At 41.8% G+C, this 20448-nt stretch overlaps 1 protein-coding gene across 4 annotated transcripts; it reads left to right on the plus strand.

Moving 5' to 3' along the window:
• The first annotated feature begins 405 nt into the window (after nucleotides 1-405).
• Nucleotides 406-15074, plus strand: onecut1 (one cut homeobox 1). Of its 4 annotated transcripts, XM_069912101.1 has the most exons (3): nucleotides 406-1625; nucleotides 8453-8596; nucleotides 9026-15074. In XM_069912101.1, exons 1-3 carry the CDS (start codon nucleotides 515-517, stop codon nucleotides 9316-9318), a joined length of 1548 nt encoding a protein of 515 aa, XP_069768202.1. In that variant the 5' UTR covers nucleotides 406-514; the 3' UTR covers nucleotides 9319-15074. The 4 variants fall into 4 exon arrangements, with proteins under 4 accessions (XP_069768202.1, XP_069768203.1, XP_069768205.1 ...); XM_069912102.1 differs by lacking the exon at nucleotides 8453-8596; XM_069912104.1 differs by lacking the exons at nucleotides 8453-8596; nucleotides 9026-15074 and adding an exon at nucleotides 8206-8336.
• The last annotated feature ends 5374 nt before the right edge of the window (nucleotides 15075-20448 follow it).

A 20448-nucleotide genomic window follows, 5' to 3' on the forward strand; every position in this document is an offset into this window, starting at 1 on the left:
GTCAGGGCGGCTTGCCGAGGAGTGCGCAGATGGGGAGTGCGCACCGCGGGCGGCTGAAGACGGGGGAGAGAGAGAGAGAGAGAGTGGTTGGGGAGGGCTGAAAGGAGGGGGAGGGGGGGATGTAGTTGGAGGGGGGGGTGTGGAGGATGGGGGAGGGTTGCAGCGACGGCTCGGGGGGCCAAAGACGAGCGAAGTGTGGATCGAACACACACAGCGAAGACATGGCTGCAGAGGCGACGAAGGACGGGAGCGGGCTGGCACCGCGGCTACTGGCGTTTTAAGCAACAAATTGACCCAAGAAATATTGAATTGGTGGGAGGGGAGCCTTATTAGCAAAGCAAGAGAGGGGGGGGGGGGGAGTGGTGGCGAAGTCTGGGGGGCTGGTGGGGAAAACAATAGAGTAAATCGGGAGTAATAAATGAATGAATGAATGAAATGCAAAGTGTGCACCTTGAAGTGGAGATGTGCCTGGGTCACGCCAGCTAGATGTCTGGTGTAAAACCGTGTGCGAACCATGAATGCTCAGCTGACGATGGAGAACCTGGGCGATTTACATGGGGTGCCTCATGAAGCGGTGCAGCCGAGCGACCTGCTGAGTAGCCCCAGCCCGCACAGCCGCTCGATTGGCCATCGGAATCTGCCGGTCCACGCTCGCTCCATGGTGTCCAGCATGGCTTCGATTCTGGACGGTACCGGCGACTACCACCGGCCACCGGACCACGCACTGGCCGCCCCGCTGCACCCGACCATGACCATGGCTTGCGAGACGGTGGCGGGGATGAGCAGCACTTACACGACGCTGACCCCGCTGCAGCCGCTGCCCCCCATCTCCACCGTGTCCGACAAGTTCCCCCACCACCACCACCACCACCACCAACGGCTGGCCGGCAACGTGAGCGGCAGTTTCACCCTGATGAGGGACGACAGAGGCTTGTCTTCAATGAACAATCTGTACAGCCACTATCACAAGGATATGAGCGGCATGGCTCAGAGCCTGTCCCCGCTCTCCGGCTCCCCTCTGGCCAACGGCCTGGGCACCATCCACAACTCCCAGCACGGTCTGCCACCTTACGGGCACGCAGGACCCCTGCCCGCTGACAAGATGCTGACCCCGAACGGCTTCGACGGCCACCCGGGCATGCTGGGCCGAGCAGAGCAGCATCTGAGCCGCGGACTCAGCCCTCCGTCAGTAGGCATGGTCCCCATCAACGGGCTTCACCACCACCCCCACGTCCACCCGCACGCACAGGGCCACGGGCAGGTCCTGGGCTCGGCGAGGGGCGAGCAGCCGCCCCCCTCCTCCAACGGGTCGCAGGCGGGCGGAGGAGGAGGGGGAGGTGGTGGTGGTGGTGGTGGAGGAGGAGGAGGCGGCGGGTCGAGCCAGCTGGAGGAGATCAACACCAAAGAGGTAGCTCAGAGGATCACCACCGAGCTCAAGCGTTACAGCATCCCGCAAGCCATTTTCGCGCAACGGGTGCTGTGTCGCTCGCAGGGCACCCTGTCCGACTTACTGCGGAATCCCAAGCCTTGGAGTAAGCTCAAATCGGGCCGGGAGACCTTCAGGCGCATGTGGAAATGGCTGCAGGAGCCCGAGTTCCAGCGAATGTCGGCCCTTCGCTTGGCAGGTAAGCAGAGTTCGCCGTGTCAATGCGTCTTGTGCTCGGACATCATGGTGGTCTCAGTAAATAAATGAACTGGGAAATAGAACCACAGAACAGAAAACCGGCCGTTCGGCCCTTCTAGTCTGTGCCGAGACATCCTTCCGTTAGTCCCACTGACCTGCACCCACCTACCCACCCAAAACTACAGCACAGAAAATAAATGATGCAGAATCACATCTCAGTCCTTTGCATTGGTCCGCATCCCATCCCACGAAAGTCTCACACTCGCCTCATAGCGTTTTTTATACGTATACCCAGTTGAAGTTTTTGCGACGCCCTGACCCTGGATTACTCCTGTTTTACTCTTGTTATACTCCTGTGTTTCTCGATCGGTCCATTGGCACCATTCGCGCCGCAGTCTATCCGAATCCCAAACATCTCGCAAAATGTCATTCCATTGCATACTTTCAAGACAAGGTTTTCATCCAAATGTCTTTGACAATGAATCCCCACCCCCCAATGCAGTAGCGGTGCGAAACCTAAATCGAGAACCAGGAGAGACCAAGATCCAAATATTCTTTTTTTTTTAAGTCATGAGAGTCAATAACTGGCTCTCTGGATTGACAATGAACTGATATTAATTGGCGTCATTTCGAGCCCCATAATTTTACCGAGCATTAAATTTGCAGCCATCGATTGAACAACACAGAGTGCGAATTGTTAGTTTTTGACTGTGCGGTAGCGAGTGAGGGAAGTCTGGGGTTGTCCTCTCGGTGTGGCCCTCCGTGAAGCTTTGTTAATTAACTGATAGGTCTCTATTAATTTTTCCCAAGAGAATGAAAGGCAGTCAGTGTGAGGTAGAACCAGGAGCAGTGATCCATTTCACACAGACTCTGACGTGCACTTGCGGCCAATTTTAATTCAGGTCTAGGTGCACAAAGGATGGCTGTTTCTGTAGTTGCTCGCGTCTGTGTGACATTGGTAATCATGAAACATGTTTCTATCAACAGGAAAGCAATTAATGTGCATGACTCCGCATGTAAAATGTTTTAGTAACTTTATTTTGGTTTTAATGCCAATTGCTGTGCATTAGTGGCCTGGTTATCGTTTATTTGGAAATTGATCGGTGTTACAATAAGATCCCGAGGGTTAAATCCCAAAATGTTTTTTGTTTAATTAATACTCTAACCTCCGTTTACAAAAATGATTCGATGAAGAACCGAGCTTGTTTTTACATGCTTCTTCATAAAATCAAGTTGAGGGGTGGAGAATTTGAATATTGCCTTTTTAAAATTTAGCTTCCTCAAAGCAACGAAACCATATACATGTATTTAAATTATCTATCCCGAGTTCTTTGTGTTCCATCATTTAATCCAAATTCAATTCCAAAGAGAGCATGCGTGAGTAAATAACAGGCAAGAAATCTCCATCGAACGATTGATAACATTCGTATTGTTCGATTTTTAGACGCTGCCTTGAGTGTATTTTTACGACAATTTTGTCGACCTCAGTCTACATTTCTTTGCATGGATCGATACTGGAAACAGCCACTTGAATTAGAAAATGTTGTGGAGTCTTATGGGTGTTATCAGAAGGTAAACGCTGCCAAGGCGGGTTGGCTGATACTGGAACAGGTCACGTCTCCATTTCAACAGAAAATACCCACACACTGATTTGGATTGCTAATCACCTCAGTCGTTCACGTTGCCTTGTTAATATGCATTTATTTTAATGCGCCGTGGCCTTCAAGAAGGAAGTCGCGGTGGTTAGTTGCACCATCTCTGACATTGCGATTTTTCGCTGTCCATTAAGTAGTAAATGTTTACGCTGAGCTGTTATATTTATTGCTGCTAAACATAACTACCTGATGAAAAGCTATCCTAACCTGTAATCTATTATTCAGTCAATTCATTTATTATTTACTATTTCACACTGAATAACTCAGATCCTCCTTGAAACATTAAATGAAAGATGTATATCTCTGAATATAAAAAATAATCTTTCTGCAGAAATTATTTACACACACCAAATTCCAATACTTATTTTCCAAATAAATAATTTCCATAAAATTCCAGAAGGAACAATTGTGTCTTCATAGCATAGTCAACAAAACGTCTGCAGACTTTTGGTTCACTCTGTGTTCCATATTCGAAGCCCTAAAAATGTTTCATTGACTTGAATGCCACTTGGCTGTGTTTTGATCTTTGGGAGTGTTAATACACTGAACCTTTAAAGCTTATTGTAAGGGAGTGATCACTGCCAATCCGAGTGTTTCCCCCCCCCCCCCCCCACCTCTTTTCTTACGGTTCTGCGCCTGAACACCACCGAGTTTCAGTGCTTTATAGATGACACATTTTGTTTAACGTCGCCAGTGAAGAGGTCGAAACCATTTCAATGACGGAGTGAGATGTGCGGTTCATCCAGATCGCTTCTTGCTTTGTCGCGCTAACCTCCTGTGTTTGCCTCTTCCTACGAATCCCTGGGGGAATTTCTTGTACCGAGATTACATTGAACCTCCCGCAAACAGTCTCAAAATTGGTAGTTACATGTAAGGAATATTGAGGTCTTGACACTTCCTGTATCGCCTTCAAATGCAAGCAGAAGATACTAATTGCAAGGCTGACCTCTTTACATTCCACTTTGTTCTTTCATAATTCAGATGTTCCTCTTCACACTCACTTGGTTTAAGAAATATTCCTGCACACTTTTTAGGATTTTAGTTTTATTTGGTTACATGTTAAAAGCGGGTCACACCTGGGTTCACAGTTAACCCGTCAGGTTAGATGGCAAATCTTGAACGCACCCTAATAAGTAATATTCAAATATTAACTTGGAAGTGACATTGGTCAAAGTATTGGGAATAATATGGCTTTTCTGGGGGTGGTAGCAACAATTTTTTCAATGGCCCATTCAGCATGTTGTTGTTGACAGATGCATAAGCAAGGAATTAATTCCACAAGGCCCTGCGTACTTTGTTCAAAAATATTTCTCCTTTCCCCACTCTATCGGAATATAGATTTTAATCTTCATAGCATGCGTTGTAACTTAGATACAGAGATAATGAATCTCGAGAATTTCATTTGATGGCATTGCCATTTCATTAAGAAATGGGAATGTGAAATAAATCATGGCAATTATTTTCAAAGAATTCAAAATATAATCTAAATCTCATTGAAAAAAAATCACTAATGACCACGCAGGGTTTTTTGTTTACGTTATATTCAAATTAGTTAATTACATAACTTAGGTCATTTATAGAGCGCTTCTCTATGACGCCCATGAGTTGCACCTCAAGACGCAAATTTGGGGACCTTTGGTATGAATTTCTCGGCGTGTTATCTGTGCAAGTATTGGGATCTCTAGATGGAGGACATGTACTCATACCAGATAAATAGGAATCTGTTATGCATCAACAGCTAAACGTTATCAACAGGCTTTTGGGTCGGTATTTTGTGTAAATATTAACACAATATCTTCGGCAGCGTCCGATGCAACCGTGAGATGCACAAATGTCACGGGTTTAAGGGTACATTTAAAACCGAATTAGTGCACATCTAATTTATGAAAAGAGACAGCGATTTCTCCTCGTGATTCCAACAGTTATCCGCATTCGCTTTGTCTTATCATCACATTCCCTGCAAGTAGCTGATTCCGAACAATCATTTATAGACGCAAAAATGAGCTGATCTACAGAATGCGATTGGCGTAAATTCCAACAACTATTAATCAAATCAAATTTTTGTTCCAGCGTTTGAAAGGTATGTTGTAATGTCACATACGTAGATGTTTCCAGACTATTAGAACAATTTTATATGACATAAAATTGGCGATTATTCGCTCATTTTTGCAGAAACTGTGCTACAAGTCATCATGGATAATATTGGAAATTCATTATTTTCATTTGTTTCTGGGTCCCAATTAGACCAAGGTCATCGCCTTTCTTTTAAATGTTCAACTTAAATTGTGAAGCACTCATTTGACTGTGAATAATTTCCTCAGTGTATAGCTCCTATATTTTATATTGTGTTGCTTGGAAACCTGAAATTGTTAATTATTTCCGCTGTCTTTTCTAACAAGGCCTTGATATGTTTCAAGAATTATCGGATGTACTTTCCAGCAAGGTCTCTTGTGATTAATTATTTAATTAAAATTCTGACCTAGAAATCCCCTTCTGTGTAAGTGTACAGATGTGCACTTCTGCGCTTTGTCTGAGCCCAAAACACCCCAGCAACTCCTAGAGTCTGGCGAGCTTCTTTGTGTAATCCGAAGAGCGCCATTTGGTTGGAAGATTTGGGGCTCTCATAAACTTGGTTACATTTGAAAACATTGGTTTCCACTGTTTGCAGTTTGCTTGTTTGCATTGTAAAGATAAGATAAGTGATACGAATTATGGAATATTTTAAGATAAATGCTTGGACTCTGGGAAAGTTCTACACCTGTGACATTTCCTGATTTTGCTTGACAGTGTCCTTGTAATCTCATTGATTTATAACTACTTAATATCCAACCACATTTGCTTTCTGTTAATGTTTATCTAAATTCAAGACATTTACCTGCATTAAAACGATGTTGGTGATGTTCCAGCAGGTAACACAATCACCTATTTAAAGATATTAATGATTTTTTAAATAGAGCACAGCTTCCAAATATTTGACCTTTAATCTATTGCTAAGAATTCTACAGTTTATGTAACTCCATTGTGTACTGTATTCGATTGCTTGTCTTTGTACAGAAAATGAATGCCACACGTACAAGTGTTGGTGGGGTTCGATCATATTAAAACCAAAACGCACTCTCAAACTGGGGTTCTGGAATAGAGTTACAAGCTCTTGTTGGTTCATTCTGCGCCCATTTGTGCAAAATGTTCGTCTCGATTAGGTTTCAGTAAATAATTAAAAGCACAATTGATAGCCTTTTAGCACTTACAAATATGACAACAGTTGTAATTAATAGTTAAATGATGAAGTTTAAAGTGTTATCTGCCTATATCTAATTTGAGCGAAGTGATTGATTTAGGTCAAATGAGGTGGGAGCAATTAAGGGGAGGCAAAGGGGGACGCCCTGTGGCAGCAGAGAACTTGGCACAGCTTGTATTCAAGGCTCTTCAGCAGGGGTTTGCTCTAATTTGTTCAGTTATTATTCCAGACACCTTGTGACCAGAGATGCTCCTTGGAAATATCCATAGTGGTTATGTATACCAGTTTATTTTCATATCATTTTATTTATAAGCAACGATGTTCCTTCGCTGTTGTAATATCTGAGTGGATAACAATGGCATATTTGTTAAATTCCAGATATTGAGATCTTGGAAAGAAATACTTTTAATCCTTCGGAGGGGGGAGGGGGGGAAATCACATATAAAGAGGGAAAATTGTGCCTTTCTGTCCCAAGTTTTGTATCTTTCAGTTTTTTTTTTCCATCTTTCCGATCCGTCCACTTAAGTAATAAAAAATATGTTGGGCACATAGGAAGCATTAAAACTAATCAGAATCTTTAAAGATTAAAGCTTTTTCGTCACCATCGCTGCGTTCCAAAGGACGGGTGCGCCACCACCTGGTCGCTTCGACCCCTGACGTCAGGAACTGGATACATATTTATAGATGTAAACATCCCTGTTTACAGCAGTGAGGTCGTTTAGTACCAGGAATCATATAACAAGCTGTGGGCGAGAGGCAGCAATCTGGGGGAATTGAGCCAATGCATAATTATGGATTACTCAACGCATCACCAATCTTCTGGGTGATTTCAAAGTTCGGCAGAGATTAACCGTAATATTGGCGACTCTGTTTTGTAAACAATTTGGTAGAAAGAGAAATTAATTGGATGATTGCTTTAACTCTAATGTGGATTGAAATCTTGTGTAATGTTTGATTGTGATGTTTCAATCTCGGATTGTCTTTGAAAGGATTTAAATGGACAGGGAGCTGAAACATTGCTCACTCCCGTGGTGTTATCGCTGAGGGGGGGGGGGGGGGGGGGGGTGGGTCCGCGTTCAGCACCGTGGACAGCTCCGCGGCTTCCTTCAGTCCATTGCAACACTTCAAATGTTCTTTCTGAAAGTTCGCATCCCATTTAAAACGACGACCTTGGGTTGCAATTTTGATCGATATTTCTTTCTTCCCCCTAGTTATTTACATGATAAATAAAGTGACAGCTCTATATTTATGTTGGGCTGCAGGTCAGGTGTGCCTCCGCGTGGAACGAGTCTCTTACCTCCCGAGATGAGTCTGCATATTTCATTGGACAGTCACAACTCAATTTTTGCTGACAACTGAAAGGTTTTCATTAATAACGATCACTTTAAAGTCAAAGAATGCCTTCCAAGCGCAAGCGAGCTTCTTTTTGGCTCTGGTGGTTCCAAAGGTTGAAATCGAAAGAAATTTGCAAAGACTTTCGCTGTATCATAGAGCAAACTGTTTATTGTGGGATGCGAAATTTATTTCCAAAATGTTCTTTTGATGCATTGGATTTATAAAATTAATACATTTGGTACATTGATACAGTTATGGAACTTATAACATTTTCGATTAGGTCCGAAGTTAATACTCAGTTTGCAGGAAACTGCTTTTATCCAGTTAATCTCGAATTTGTCTCTAATATGCAGTTCGTTTTCCGAGAAGTGACCAGATGGAAATCGGTTAGAACTGTGCCATCTTGTGATTCTTCGATGAATTTCATTTCGCTGTGGTCAGGAATCTTTATATTGTATATGCACATCCTTTTTTTTTTCCGTCTCTTCATCGGCTTTGTCCGGTTGGTTTATTTCACCTTACAACAAAAAGAAAAAAAAAATCAAAAGTCTATCCACCCTCAAATCAAATTCCGGCGTCCGTTTGTTTTTACACATAAAGGGAGCCAGTTTGGGAGACAAAATGACGCCAGGTACAGGGCAACTACAACCTGGCAACTTTACTCGAGGGAGTTGGGCGAATTCCTGGATAGGGAGGCAACCGAAGAAGTGGACGCGGACTTGGAGTCAGATGGTTCTAGACAAGGTAACATAGAAAATAACTGCAGAGTTAACAATCAGAATGAGTTGGTTGGCCTGATATGATATTTGTCAATGTTTGTAAAAATGTTCACCCCATGTTGAAAATGTTTTGATGTTGACACGTGTATTTAAATACTGTTCTGGAGAACTCTTTTGGCGGTGACTTGCGTGTCGTCAACACCCCCAATTATGCACGTTATATTTAAATTGTTACTAATGGACCCAAAATTGACCAAAACCTCCTTGCGAGTGAAATCTCCAATCGTTAAATGACTAATTGAGAACTTATTTGAAAATTAAGAACGGCCGGTCCAAATAATGCAATTCGATATTGATTTTAGACCGCTGCCACTGTTTCTCACCTTGGCGTTGTCTGGTGTTTTCTCCAGCGTTGTGGATGGGTATCGGTTAATATTACGCCTTTGCCTTGCAGCGTGCAAACGGAAGGAGCAGGAGAATGTTAAAGAAAGGGGCGCCGCGCCCAAGAAACCTCGGCTGGTGTTCACCGATGTTCAGCGTAGAACTCTACACGCAATATTCAAAGAAAACAAGCGTCCGTCCAAAGAATTGCAAATAACCATTTCCCAGCAACTGGGTTTGGAGCTGAGCACCGTCAGCAATTTCTTTATGAACGCACGTCGGAGGAGTTTGGATAAGTGGCAGGACGACGGCAGCTCCAACTCAGTCAACTCATCTTCCTCATCAAGCACTTGCACCAAAGCATGAAGGAGAACCCCCGGACTAAACCTCGGTGGAATAGCTTTAAAATAAATGACCAGGACCTCCAAGGCAGCAGGTTTAATTAATTAACTCAAAGACAATATAATATTTATATGCCCAACGAAACCAAAGACTTAATTGACCTGCGTTAGGACTCCGTTCTCCAACACTTTATTATGACTTTTGCAAAAAAAATGAAGCCGCTGGCGTACACCTTCATCATTCAGTGTGTGTGGTTGTAACGTCGTTGGGAGTATCGTCATGAAAAGAACATTATTTCAACTAAGGACCCATTTCACTTCCTCGGATATACCACGATGGTGTAGAAATACCAGTGTACGTGCCAGTGGCCAGAGACTTTGCAAGGAGCTGGTCTGTGGGTTGTGCTCACGCATGGCCCTTACAATTGTGGAGTTGTTCTGTGTACATTTGGAATGTGATTGAATTCTAGCTCTTTGCTGGTTGAACGCGAAAGCTCCTATTCTGGACACAGTTCAACGCTCGAGAGCTGGTCTGTCACCTCACACTAGTGCATTCTCTTTGTATGACAAGCAGAGGAAATGCTACAAATATGTAACAGCTGATAACCAAAAAAAAAACCCCGTCCTGTAACACCAAACCCAGTATTGTAGATGACATGTCTGGTGGATAACAAAGAGAGGGATGAATGACAGGGAGATTTCGCTAGAAGCACAAATATGAGTTGTACTGGGAGCTTCGTTCATCTACTAACTTTTCTAATCCGATATATTTTGCACACTAAATTAATTATATAATAGTTTACTGGAAACACTAATCTTTATGTTACAGACTTTTGCCAGTAACAGTGGAATCGGTTTGGAAATCATTAATTTTATCCCTGTTCCTTGCTATCCAAATCGGTACAGAAACCAAAAAAGGATGCGTCCGTTTGGGTGAAACATTGAACGAATACTCAATTGAACACATCAGTTATAAATCTTTCCCCGGCACATATATCAGGTGTACCGACCTGTACTGATCAGGAACAGAAATAGGACATTTGCATGGGCCTAACCCAAAAATTCCATGGGAAAGAGTCCCATAAACCACTGTGACCTGCCCAGTATGGTTTTGGGTAAATCTATTTAACTCCCTGACAATATATGTTCTGAAACCCTATGGCCTACAAAATTAACATTGCCATTCAGTTACCCCCCTCCTTATATGTTAGGGAAAACAAAACAATTCATATGGTTTGTGAAATATGTCGGCCAAGTTATTTTAAAGTGAACAACTTAAAAAATATAAAGTCCCCTTCATTATTTATAACTAGTATGCAATATTACGTGAATTGTGGGTCAACAAAACACGTTCCAAAGCAAGTTTCCATTTTTGTCCCTTATCCGCCTGGACCAGGGAAGATATGGCACATAACTCTGGGAAGTCAGTCCTGTAGAAATTTTGTTGTGTTCTGAGATACAATTTCCAAATGCTGGCATTAAAACCATCTGGTTAGATACGCCAGTGAAAAGGGGTGGGTGTGGGGCACTTTACTGTTCGGTGCTGGTAACATCGCGAGTTGTTGTGTGATTCAGAACAGAGATCGAGCTGTGTAGAATACAAATCCGGGCTACTGAACGGTATGCTTCAGGTTTTAGTCGAGATATGAATAATTCTTGACAGGATGCAACATTTCAGTCACCCAGTTGCAGTTACATATTACCCTTTGTGCTTTAAAATCTGCTAAAGAACCAAAGATAACTCTTTATTCAGGAACATTGCACTTGTCGGCGAGCTACAATTCAAAAGGTCCATGTTTTTCTTTATCCCGACCAATAGGATTGGTATCAATCTTCAGGAATAGCTCATCACATATTGATGCCATCGGATGAAGTGGGAGAAGATTCTTGGGGAGTAATCTCATAGGGCACGTGACACGACACAGGGATAGTATGTGAGAGATGGGCTAGATTTTATTGCATTAAATACTTGCACAGATAGGTCGACTCGAAAATCAATCAATCGCAGATCCAGAGGACGAACAACCCTGTGATTTTAAAATGGACTTATAACCCCACCGCTCGCTACGATGCTTTACTGTGCCATAACTATATATTTCTGATTAAAATAAACCAAATTACTCGTGTCTTGCATAAATAATTGTGAAGGATTGAATATATCTCTGAATTGTAAGAACGATCGTTTCCAATGGAATGACTCAATTAAAATAACTTCTTTACCTCAAGTCTAACGTGCAAGTGAACCCCACTATTGTCTGTGCATTTGAAGGTTATTTTGTTTGGCAATCAACCCCTGTCAAATAAGTATCAACATGGAGTACATTTCTAAGAAAAAGACAAATTACATAACGCAGCCACTTTCAACGTGGTGGGAGGTGGGTTGCTGCATTACATAAGAAATTAGCCCTTCTCTCGAAAATGCCACATAGGAGTAAAACACGTAAAGTCTGAATGAATTTAAAAACTCAACGGTGTCCTTGATGGAGCAAAGATAAACCATAATGTTTCGGGCTTGAGCCCTTCGTCGCAAAGTATTTAATTTCAGCTAAGATTGGTGGTCCTACCAAACTTCTCCCCTTTTGACACTACTAAATAATTTCCTGGAGAATCTATTCTGGGCTTATTTGTGGGCATAATTAGTTTCTAAAATGAGGGTTTCAAAATTAGCCTGATTTGGAGTCATTTTCCGAGTCGTGAAGTTACGGTGACATTTCTGTTCATTCTTGTTTTTGGTCATTTACCCCACTTGAATGACTTTTCACCACTGTTAACTTCCTGCTATAAACTTGAATGTTATCAACGTCCTTCCCATTCACGTCTCCACGACAGCCAAAGCAAACCGTCTCGTTTTGTTGAAGGAGGCTCCTTGCTCAAAGAGAATGAACTAGTGGTTTTTCGAAGGTGACATTCAGACAGGTGCGTTCAAACGTAGGAGGCTTCGCTATGGATAATAATCCGGAGTTTAACAATATTCTGGCCTTGTGTTTCTTGTGGTGTGGTTAGCTTTACGATACATTTGGTAATCATTTACTATTATGAAGGCAAAGAAGCAAAGGGAAAGTGGCTGCTTCCACGTGTAAAAAATGTGTAAAGATCTACTATTTATAGTGTGAACCAAAGATGCTACCTCACTCGATTTCCACACGTGATTTTAATCACCTTGACGATACCAAAGAATTTTCTTGCACGGCCTTCGTGAGTGGGCTACTCGGCGTTCTTTCCTTGACCCCTCAGTGTGAAGTCTTCTTCATAAAAGTTATAGGCAGACATATTGCAACATTTGTAAAACCACAGGACGAGTGCCTTGCTTGAACCAAAGTGTTAAACCGCTGTTGACCTCTTCTCACCTTACTCTTGAATACCTCAGCCTCTAGAAAGGCCACTTATATAGAAAAAAAGGAATAACTTTTCACCGTGGTGCTTTGTAGCGCAACCATGCAATGAAACTTTCTTTGATACCAAAGGATATTTCCACTTTTTTGCTGACAACCAAAGCTCTTTTTGCGCCCCAGAGTATTCACACAACGCAGGCCGTGCATTCCTTATCAATTTCTCAAGATACCTCATGGTAATAAATTTTTAGGGTTATGTTGTATAGAGAGTCTATGTGATAAGGCAGAACTTAATAGTTTGATAATTGTTAACGTTACTTCAAAGCTTTATAATTATTTATTTTGTAGATTTGGCAGAACTCTGGTGGGCTCGAGGAAGAAGTATTTTGAAGACGAGGAGTTAGTGCAGGGTTGGTTCTGGGAGGAAACCTAACTTTTCTGTTCAATTAATATAGGTTTATGTTGGATTAAAATAGTATTTTCACAGGGTAAGCCATTTTCTGCTGAGGTGCGTGTAAGTATTGCAAAAATGTTTGTGTGCAGTGATTTATTTTGATTCACTTTGTCTTATGTGAAGATTCGTTTTGATTCTTGTATTAATTTATGATTCTGTACATCTTTAAAATAGTGTATATAAGGTTCCCGGAGCCACCGACGCTTTCTGATACAATCTGCAGGTAATGGGTTCTGTTCTCGCGTTCCGGGAAGAAATGCTGTCTATTAGAGTTCAGCGCCCAGTAGGGTCCGAAATCTCTTTGCAGGCGTCAAGTGTTACAAACACTGTCAGATCTCAATGAATTAAAATGCCCCCCAAAAAAAGGCTCAATGATCGTAGAAGTTATCACTTCGTCTCTTAGAAGGCTTGTAAGATTTGTTTAAAGTCTCTTACTTTGTGTGTTTTAAAAGTATATGCGAGGGTCTCTCGTCAAGCAAAAGCAGACTTCCAAAGAATTTTAAATTTGTTCAATGTTTAAAGCACTGGGATTTGTGAAGTCTGAGCATTGTTTTAATTTGTCATTCGCACGGGCATAGATAGAAAGCAGAGGGCGAAGAACTTTACTGGCAACCTAACCTGATGCTGGAAACTATAAATCCCACTTTAAGTTCAATAATCGAGGCCGTGACCAAAATGGATTTTATTTCCCAAATCGCCAAGGGTTCCTGGAGTGTTTATGCCTGCACTTGTTGGAGCAGTGGCGACCCCCATACAATATCCGACCTTTTCTTTAAAAAAAAACCCCTGGTCCATTTTTGAAAAACTGTTTTGTATTATTTAATAAAACTGTATTTGACGCACTTACCAGCATTTTAACGTGTATTTATCTTTTTTTTTAATGCAAGGACTTATTTTCTTCTAGTCTTCGTTTTCAGAAAACCTGCTTATTTAACTAATAGACTCGAAAGTCTGAAATCATGTGCCCCTCTGATTAAGCGGGAACGTTTGGTTAGACGTTGATAGCTCTTTAATTTTTTTGGTCAATGAATATCAACCTTTTGTCCACTGAATTTTCCTAGCCATAAATAAACTGAAAAAGTTTGGGGTTGGCGATTTTATATATAGACAAATTCCAACTGTGGTCTACACAGCGTAATTTTAAACTGCACTAATAAACTGAGCTGTAAGACATTGCCCCTTCCATCGTTGGAATGATATAAAACACGGGATGTCACCAACAAAGGTTGTAACGCGAGTTTTAATGATCAAATGTACAAAGCCGGAGTTGCGTTGGCAATTTTCCAGAGCTGATTCACGCATGTGGTGGTGGTGATGCATTGACACAACCTCGTTTCGCTTTGGTCCAAGAAATTCAACCCTCCCTCTTGCCACCAAGTAGTGCACACTTTCAGGTTTCTTGTTCCCTGGGTTGAGAAAGGTGAATTGGACAGCATTTTTTTGCACTTCCGCTTTCAAGTTAGATTGCCTTGGAGTTAATACCTAAAAGAGAGCGCCTAAGACAATCAACAGGTGAAGGGTGCATAGCTAATAGTATCTCTTCCAAGAGCCGGAGGGAGTTCTTCCAGAGCAATGAAATCAGAAAAGCTTTAAAAAAAAGGTTTTGATAAAAAGACAAATTTGCTGACATTTTGCAAATTAGAAAGCGGTAGTAGTTTATGCGTTTGCATCTGCATTTCCAACTAAGTGATTCTTGTATATGATTACAGTTTATTACTGATATTTTGTCAATCTTTCTCTTAGTCAAGCGCTTCTTATGTATTTTCGTGCTAGCTGCGAGTTTAATGCAATAGGCATTATTCTGGTTCGTTTCTAAGTATCTTTCCTGTACCGCGTTAAAAACTTTTAATTTAGTTTTGAAGCTTTGCTAATGTTCTCACTATATGCCGTGCAATATCATCTGCTGTGTTTGCGAAGCAAAAAAAGCAAGTGATGATGTCATTATGCTTTTTCAGTGTTAAAATGTTTCAGCGTTTATGTAGTTACAAAAATGTAGTCAATAAAATGTTGGATTTTCCAGCACTTTAAATGTACAGTATATCGTCTTTTGCTTTTTTTCCCACCCCCCCCCCTCCCCCACCCCTCCCCCTCCCCCACCCCTCCCCCTTCCCCACCCCCACCCCCCCCCCCCCCCCACCCCTCTCTTAAGGTAACCATTACAATCAGCTTCAGTTCAGACACAGCAACTTGGTGACCATGGAACATTGCAGCACAGAAAACAGGCCCTTCTAGTCTGTGTCAAAGTATTACTCTGCCTTGCCTCACTGACCAGCACAGCTCCAGTTGATCTGAGTTCAATCCTGACCTCCAGTGCTGGTTGTGTGTGGAGTTTGTGTAACTACCCTGTGACTGTGTGGGCTTAACCCTTTGAACTCCGTGTCCCAGTTTTCCAGGACGACCAACGAGAGCATATACTCCGTGTCCCGGTTTCCAGGGACTGCCACCCAGTGTGTGTACCCCATTTTCCTGGACTGGTTTTATATCCAACCTCCAGCTGGTTTGTACTGGTGTTCCTACCCTAGTTTACCCATAGAAGGTTTAAAATGGCCAGAGTCCAAAGGGTTAATCCAGGTACTCCAATCTCCTCCCAAAGATGTATGGGTTGGTCGGCCAATTGATGAACATAAATTGACCCTGGTGTATTGGAGAGTTGTCTATCTGCGGAGAATAGCCCAGAATGTGTGAAGAATGAAATAGTAATCGTGCAGGATTGGTGTGAATGGGTGCTTGATGGTTGGCACAGACTGTTTCCGAATTGTCTATCATTCTTAACCATGCTTTGGATACGTCCAGTTCTAGAGGATGGAGGCCAAGACCAGGCTGACACCAAAGGGTTGAAGGTGCTCTTTTTGGGTTGAGATACTGTCATGAAGTCAGATCTGCTCTGTAAGGTAGGCACAAAAGATTGCATGCCACTGTTGAAACAAAAGGAAAGAGTTTCTCCTCCATGTCCTAGCCCAGTGGTTTTCAAACTGCCCCCTAAACTCGCATTCCATTTTAAGTAATCCCTATGCCATAAATGCTCTGTGATAAGTAAGGGATTACCTAAGGTCATATGTGAGTGGGAAGGGAAGGTTGAGAACCACTGCTCTAGACCCAATCATTTTGGAAATATTTTGGTTGAGAAAAATTGTCATTTGCTGTTTCCTTTGGAGTTCTGAAACCGTGCACATAACGAGTTAATTAGGTACGATTAAAATAGTGGTTTTTAAACCTTTTTATTTCCACTCACTTACCACCTTCAGCAATCCCTTACTCATCACAGAGCACTTATGGCATAGGGATTGCTGAAGGTGGAATGTGAGTTTAGGGGGCAATTTGAAAACCACTGGACCTAGCCAATGAAATTATCTAGTGAAATGTATTATCTGGTCAACACAAGATTGTTATTTGTGTCATCTTGCCTTGTGCAAGTTGGCAACTTCTAACATTGTAACATTGATTACATCCAATATTCATTTCTTTGTTTGGTCGACACTTAAGGACAGTGGTTCCCAACCTTTTTTTCCACTCACGCGCCACCTTAATTAATCTCTTCTGTTCCATAGGTGCTCTGTGGTTAGTAAGGGATTACTTAAGGTGGTATGAGAGTGGGGGGGGGGGGGGAAAATTGAGAACCAAATGCTTGTATCGGTTTTTACTTACCCAGAGTTCATTGAAAACTGCCCTCTTACTTTGAGGAATTTTCCAGGCAAGAACCTGGACAAAATATTTGGGGTTTTTTTGTGTGACTTTCCCTTTGTTTGCTATTTCACTCAGGAAAAGAAAAGTGGCATCACACCAAGACAATCAAAACTAGACCCACCATTAAGATGAAAAAATATATGAACCAAACATGATCTGAACTGCTTTGAGGGGTAAGTAATCTCAGAAACCTGTACAAATTCTTAGAAGCTATTTAACAAACTCTCCAAATTTCTAGCAAGTTTTCAAAATTCTACATTAATATATCTTTGTGAGGAAATTCAGCCTAGGTGCTGGCTGTCGGGCTATGACAAGTCCATGATGTGTCTTGAATGTTGTATGTAAATGTGGTCTGTTGAGGGAGGGGAGGGTGGGGGGGGGGGGGGGGGATGGGAAATGGTTCGGACTCGACAGCGAATTTTGTACCTAATGGATAATTGCAATTTGCAACTGATTTCTGGAAATTGTTTGAGTTTAAAGTATTCCCCAAAAAAACAGAATTTAAGAGATTTTATTTAGAAACACTTGGAATGTTTTGAATTAATGGTTCAATGCAAAGATTTTAAGGTCTCTTTAATCATTTATTTAAAATCTTAATCAGATTATATTTAAATGAATAAGCTTTTGTAAATAATTTACAACATCTTTTTAATGTAAAAGCCACTGGAAATAATTTACCAAGTCTTTCATAATTAATGTAAAGATTTTTGTTAATGTTATTCAATTAATTCACTACATAAAATCTGCTACCAGATCTTGCACTACAATTCTTCATGATCATCCAATGGAACCTTGTTCTTCCATAGCAAAGCACTCCTGGCAACTCTGGAGTACCAGTGGTAATTCTTCAGATGAGTTCACTGTTTTTAGTAGTAAAGTTTAGTGTCATCTGATTGCACAAGTACAACCTGACAAAACAGTGTTCTCTGGTCCTCAGTGCAAAACATGCAGGTGCACAACCAGATATAACACACATACGGACAAATAATACATATGCAGGACAAGTATTCACATATACAACTAAATAAATAAATATTGTTTTGTGAATATGAGAGTCTCGGATGGTTAGTGCAAGCAGTTCTTTTGGTCGTTCAACATTCTCACTGCCCGTGGTAAGAAGCCATTCCTCAGCCTGGTGGTGCTGGCTCTGATCCTCCTGTATCTCTTTCTTGATGGGAGCCATTGAAAGATGCTGTGTGCAGGGTGGAAGGGGTCCTTGGGTAAATCACATTGATTGGGGGGGGGGGGGGGGAAGGAAGACTCCAGTGATCCTTTCTGCCACTCATGGTCCTGTGGATTGTTCTCCAATCCATTTCTCTGCAGCAGCCATACCCACACTGTGACACAGGTGGCCAGGACACTCTCCTGTAGAAGGTTGCCCAGCAGCCTTGCCCACTCTAGTCTTCTCAGGAAGTTCAGTCACTGTTGCATCTTCCTGACAAGTGAGGAGATGTGTATCCACAATAGGTGAATAGTTAAGTGAACTCTAAGGAACTCTCTCCAGTACAGAGTTGTTGATGTGTAGAGGTCCCCCTGAAGTCCACGATCAGGAGTGGGCAATAGGCTGAGTTTATAATACATCATTTGAACTCCTCACAGAGAGCACCAGATTCGAACCCCAGTCACTGGCGCCATATGGCTATGCTAACTGTCCTGCCCCAAATTTGCCATTTTAAGACATCCCTCCCGTATGTTTTTGAGATAAGAAAACAACTTTTGTGCCTTCTTGTTCATTAATCTTATTCACTAAAACCTACCAATTAATCAGAAGGTATGATTAAAACCAATTGTCTCACATGTGAAAACACTTCACACAATTAATTGTCATCTTGGTTTGGATTCACCCATTTGATAACTTTACCACACTGTTTCCTAAAGTATTCTCAAAATCACAAGGTAATGGAACAGAAGTAGAGAATGTCTTTGAATCTTTTGGAAGCTCTGCAAAAAAATTAAAAGAATAAATTCTCAGATAATGAAGACTATGTCAGGGAGTACGCAGTGAGGATTCATTGGACCTTCTGGTCTGATTCAGATTTGGAAAAAGCCTGCAAGCAAGTCATACCAGGTAAAATGCTGTGTTGTTAATATTTGCAAAAGAAAATTAAACCCCTGTTAACAATTTCTGGGTGCATGAACATCAGATTCATAATTATGGTGTGAGGTAGCTTCACCTTGTTTTGGTAACTGCATTCAAAGCATAGATGTGGATTGAGTTCAGTCAGCACTTAACCAGACCTCAACAGAATGGAATGCTTTGGAGAGTTGTACACAATACTTTAATGGGAAGACTGCACTGCCAAGTGTGCCTTCTGTTAAGTCAAGATGGCTTCATGTTAAGATTGAGATTTAATTTTAAAATGAAGTTGGAATTTAATAGTTTTTATCAGTGAAGGTTAAACAAAATTTGGAGCCCATTTATTGAGTTTAATTAGAGTTTCACACGCAAGATCAAGAACATTTATGGACACAAATGCTTAATTTTGGTTCTGTGAAAACCTGTTCTGATTGTGGAAATAGGTCAGAGATACCATTCTTTGGCTAGAATATTATGATCCATTTTGAGCATTATATCCACAGTGATAACAGTCGGTTTAATACACACACTGGAATATGCCAGGTTGAGCTCCATCATCCTCATTGCCTATACTCGGTTCCCCGCTAATCCCTGTCTGTCCCTAACTGCTGGGGCATCTGTGGCTTGGACGGGCTGGAGGACTTCCAAACAAAGCAAAATGATCACAAAGGACTTCTACCCATGGTAAAAGTAGTAAATTAGGCTTGAGGGTCCGAGTGGCCTTTTAATCCACTTGACAACTTTATTTCTAACCCTTGCATTTTGGGTTTTGAACACGAGGCTCACCAGTTCTTTCATTTATTCAATCCAAAATCATTTGTTGATTTAGCTTTTCCGAGGGGAAGCTTTTGTTTTGGTGAAATTGTCCATGACAAATAAAGAAAGGAAATTGAAAGTCTTGGGGCAAGAGGTGCGGCACAATTGATGTAGTGGTTAGAATGCTATTGTATCATCTCGGTCTAGTGCTTAGTCAGGTGTGTGTGTGTCCATCACAGTGAACCCTCTCTTGATATTGCATTTAATGCAAGATCAATTAATTATTTTTAAAAGCCGGATAAATAATTTAACAGGATTGGCATGTGAAGTATAGAGAGATTTTGAATATCATCTGATGCGGTAATGACTGTGATGTTGCCGGGTTGTTAGGGCTACATTTTTATTGTTACTGCTGCTCTTGGATAGATGCCAGGCAAGAAGCGAACTCTGACCAAAAAAAAAAACCCCTCAATTAACTCCACTTCTACACCTTTTTTAAAAGATCCAGTTCCATTCTCTGAAGGAACTTGAAGCCTGTACGGAGGATGAAGGAAACGCAAAGGAGATTTTTTATAAAATGGGGAGGTAGTGAGGAAATGTCACTGGTTTTGTTTCTTATCAACCTGTGGACCAACAGCAGGTCAGAGTCGAAGATGGTGACATGATCCGTGCTCGGGTAGCAGGCAGAGAACTCCACTGCCTGTAATTTTACCCATGTCCTTGCTGTCATGGAAGGATTGAGTGTTCCGAATCCTCGTGACTTCAAATCGTAAAGCCTCCTTTGTGATCTTTTGTAAGAATTGCGAGCATTCCTCTCCACAAATTCTGGATGATATTGGACAAAATTATGAG

The sequence above is a fragment of the Narcine bancroftii genome, chromosome 14, assembly GCF_036971445.1.
Source record: "Narcine bancroftii isolate sNarBan1 chromosome 14, sNarBan1.hap1, whole genome shotgun sequence".
Classification (NCBI taxonomy): Eukaryota; Metazoa; Chordata; class Chondrichthyes; order Torpediniformes; family Narcinidae; genus Narcine; species Narcine bancroftii.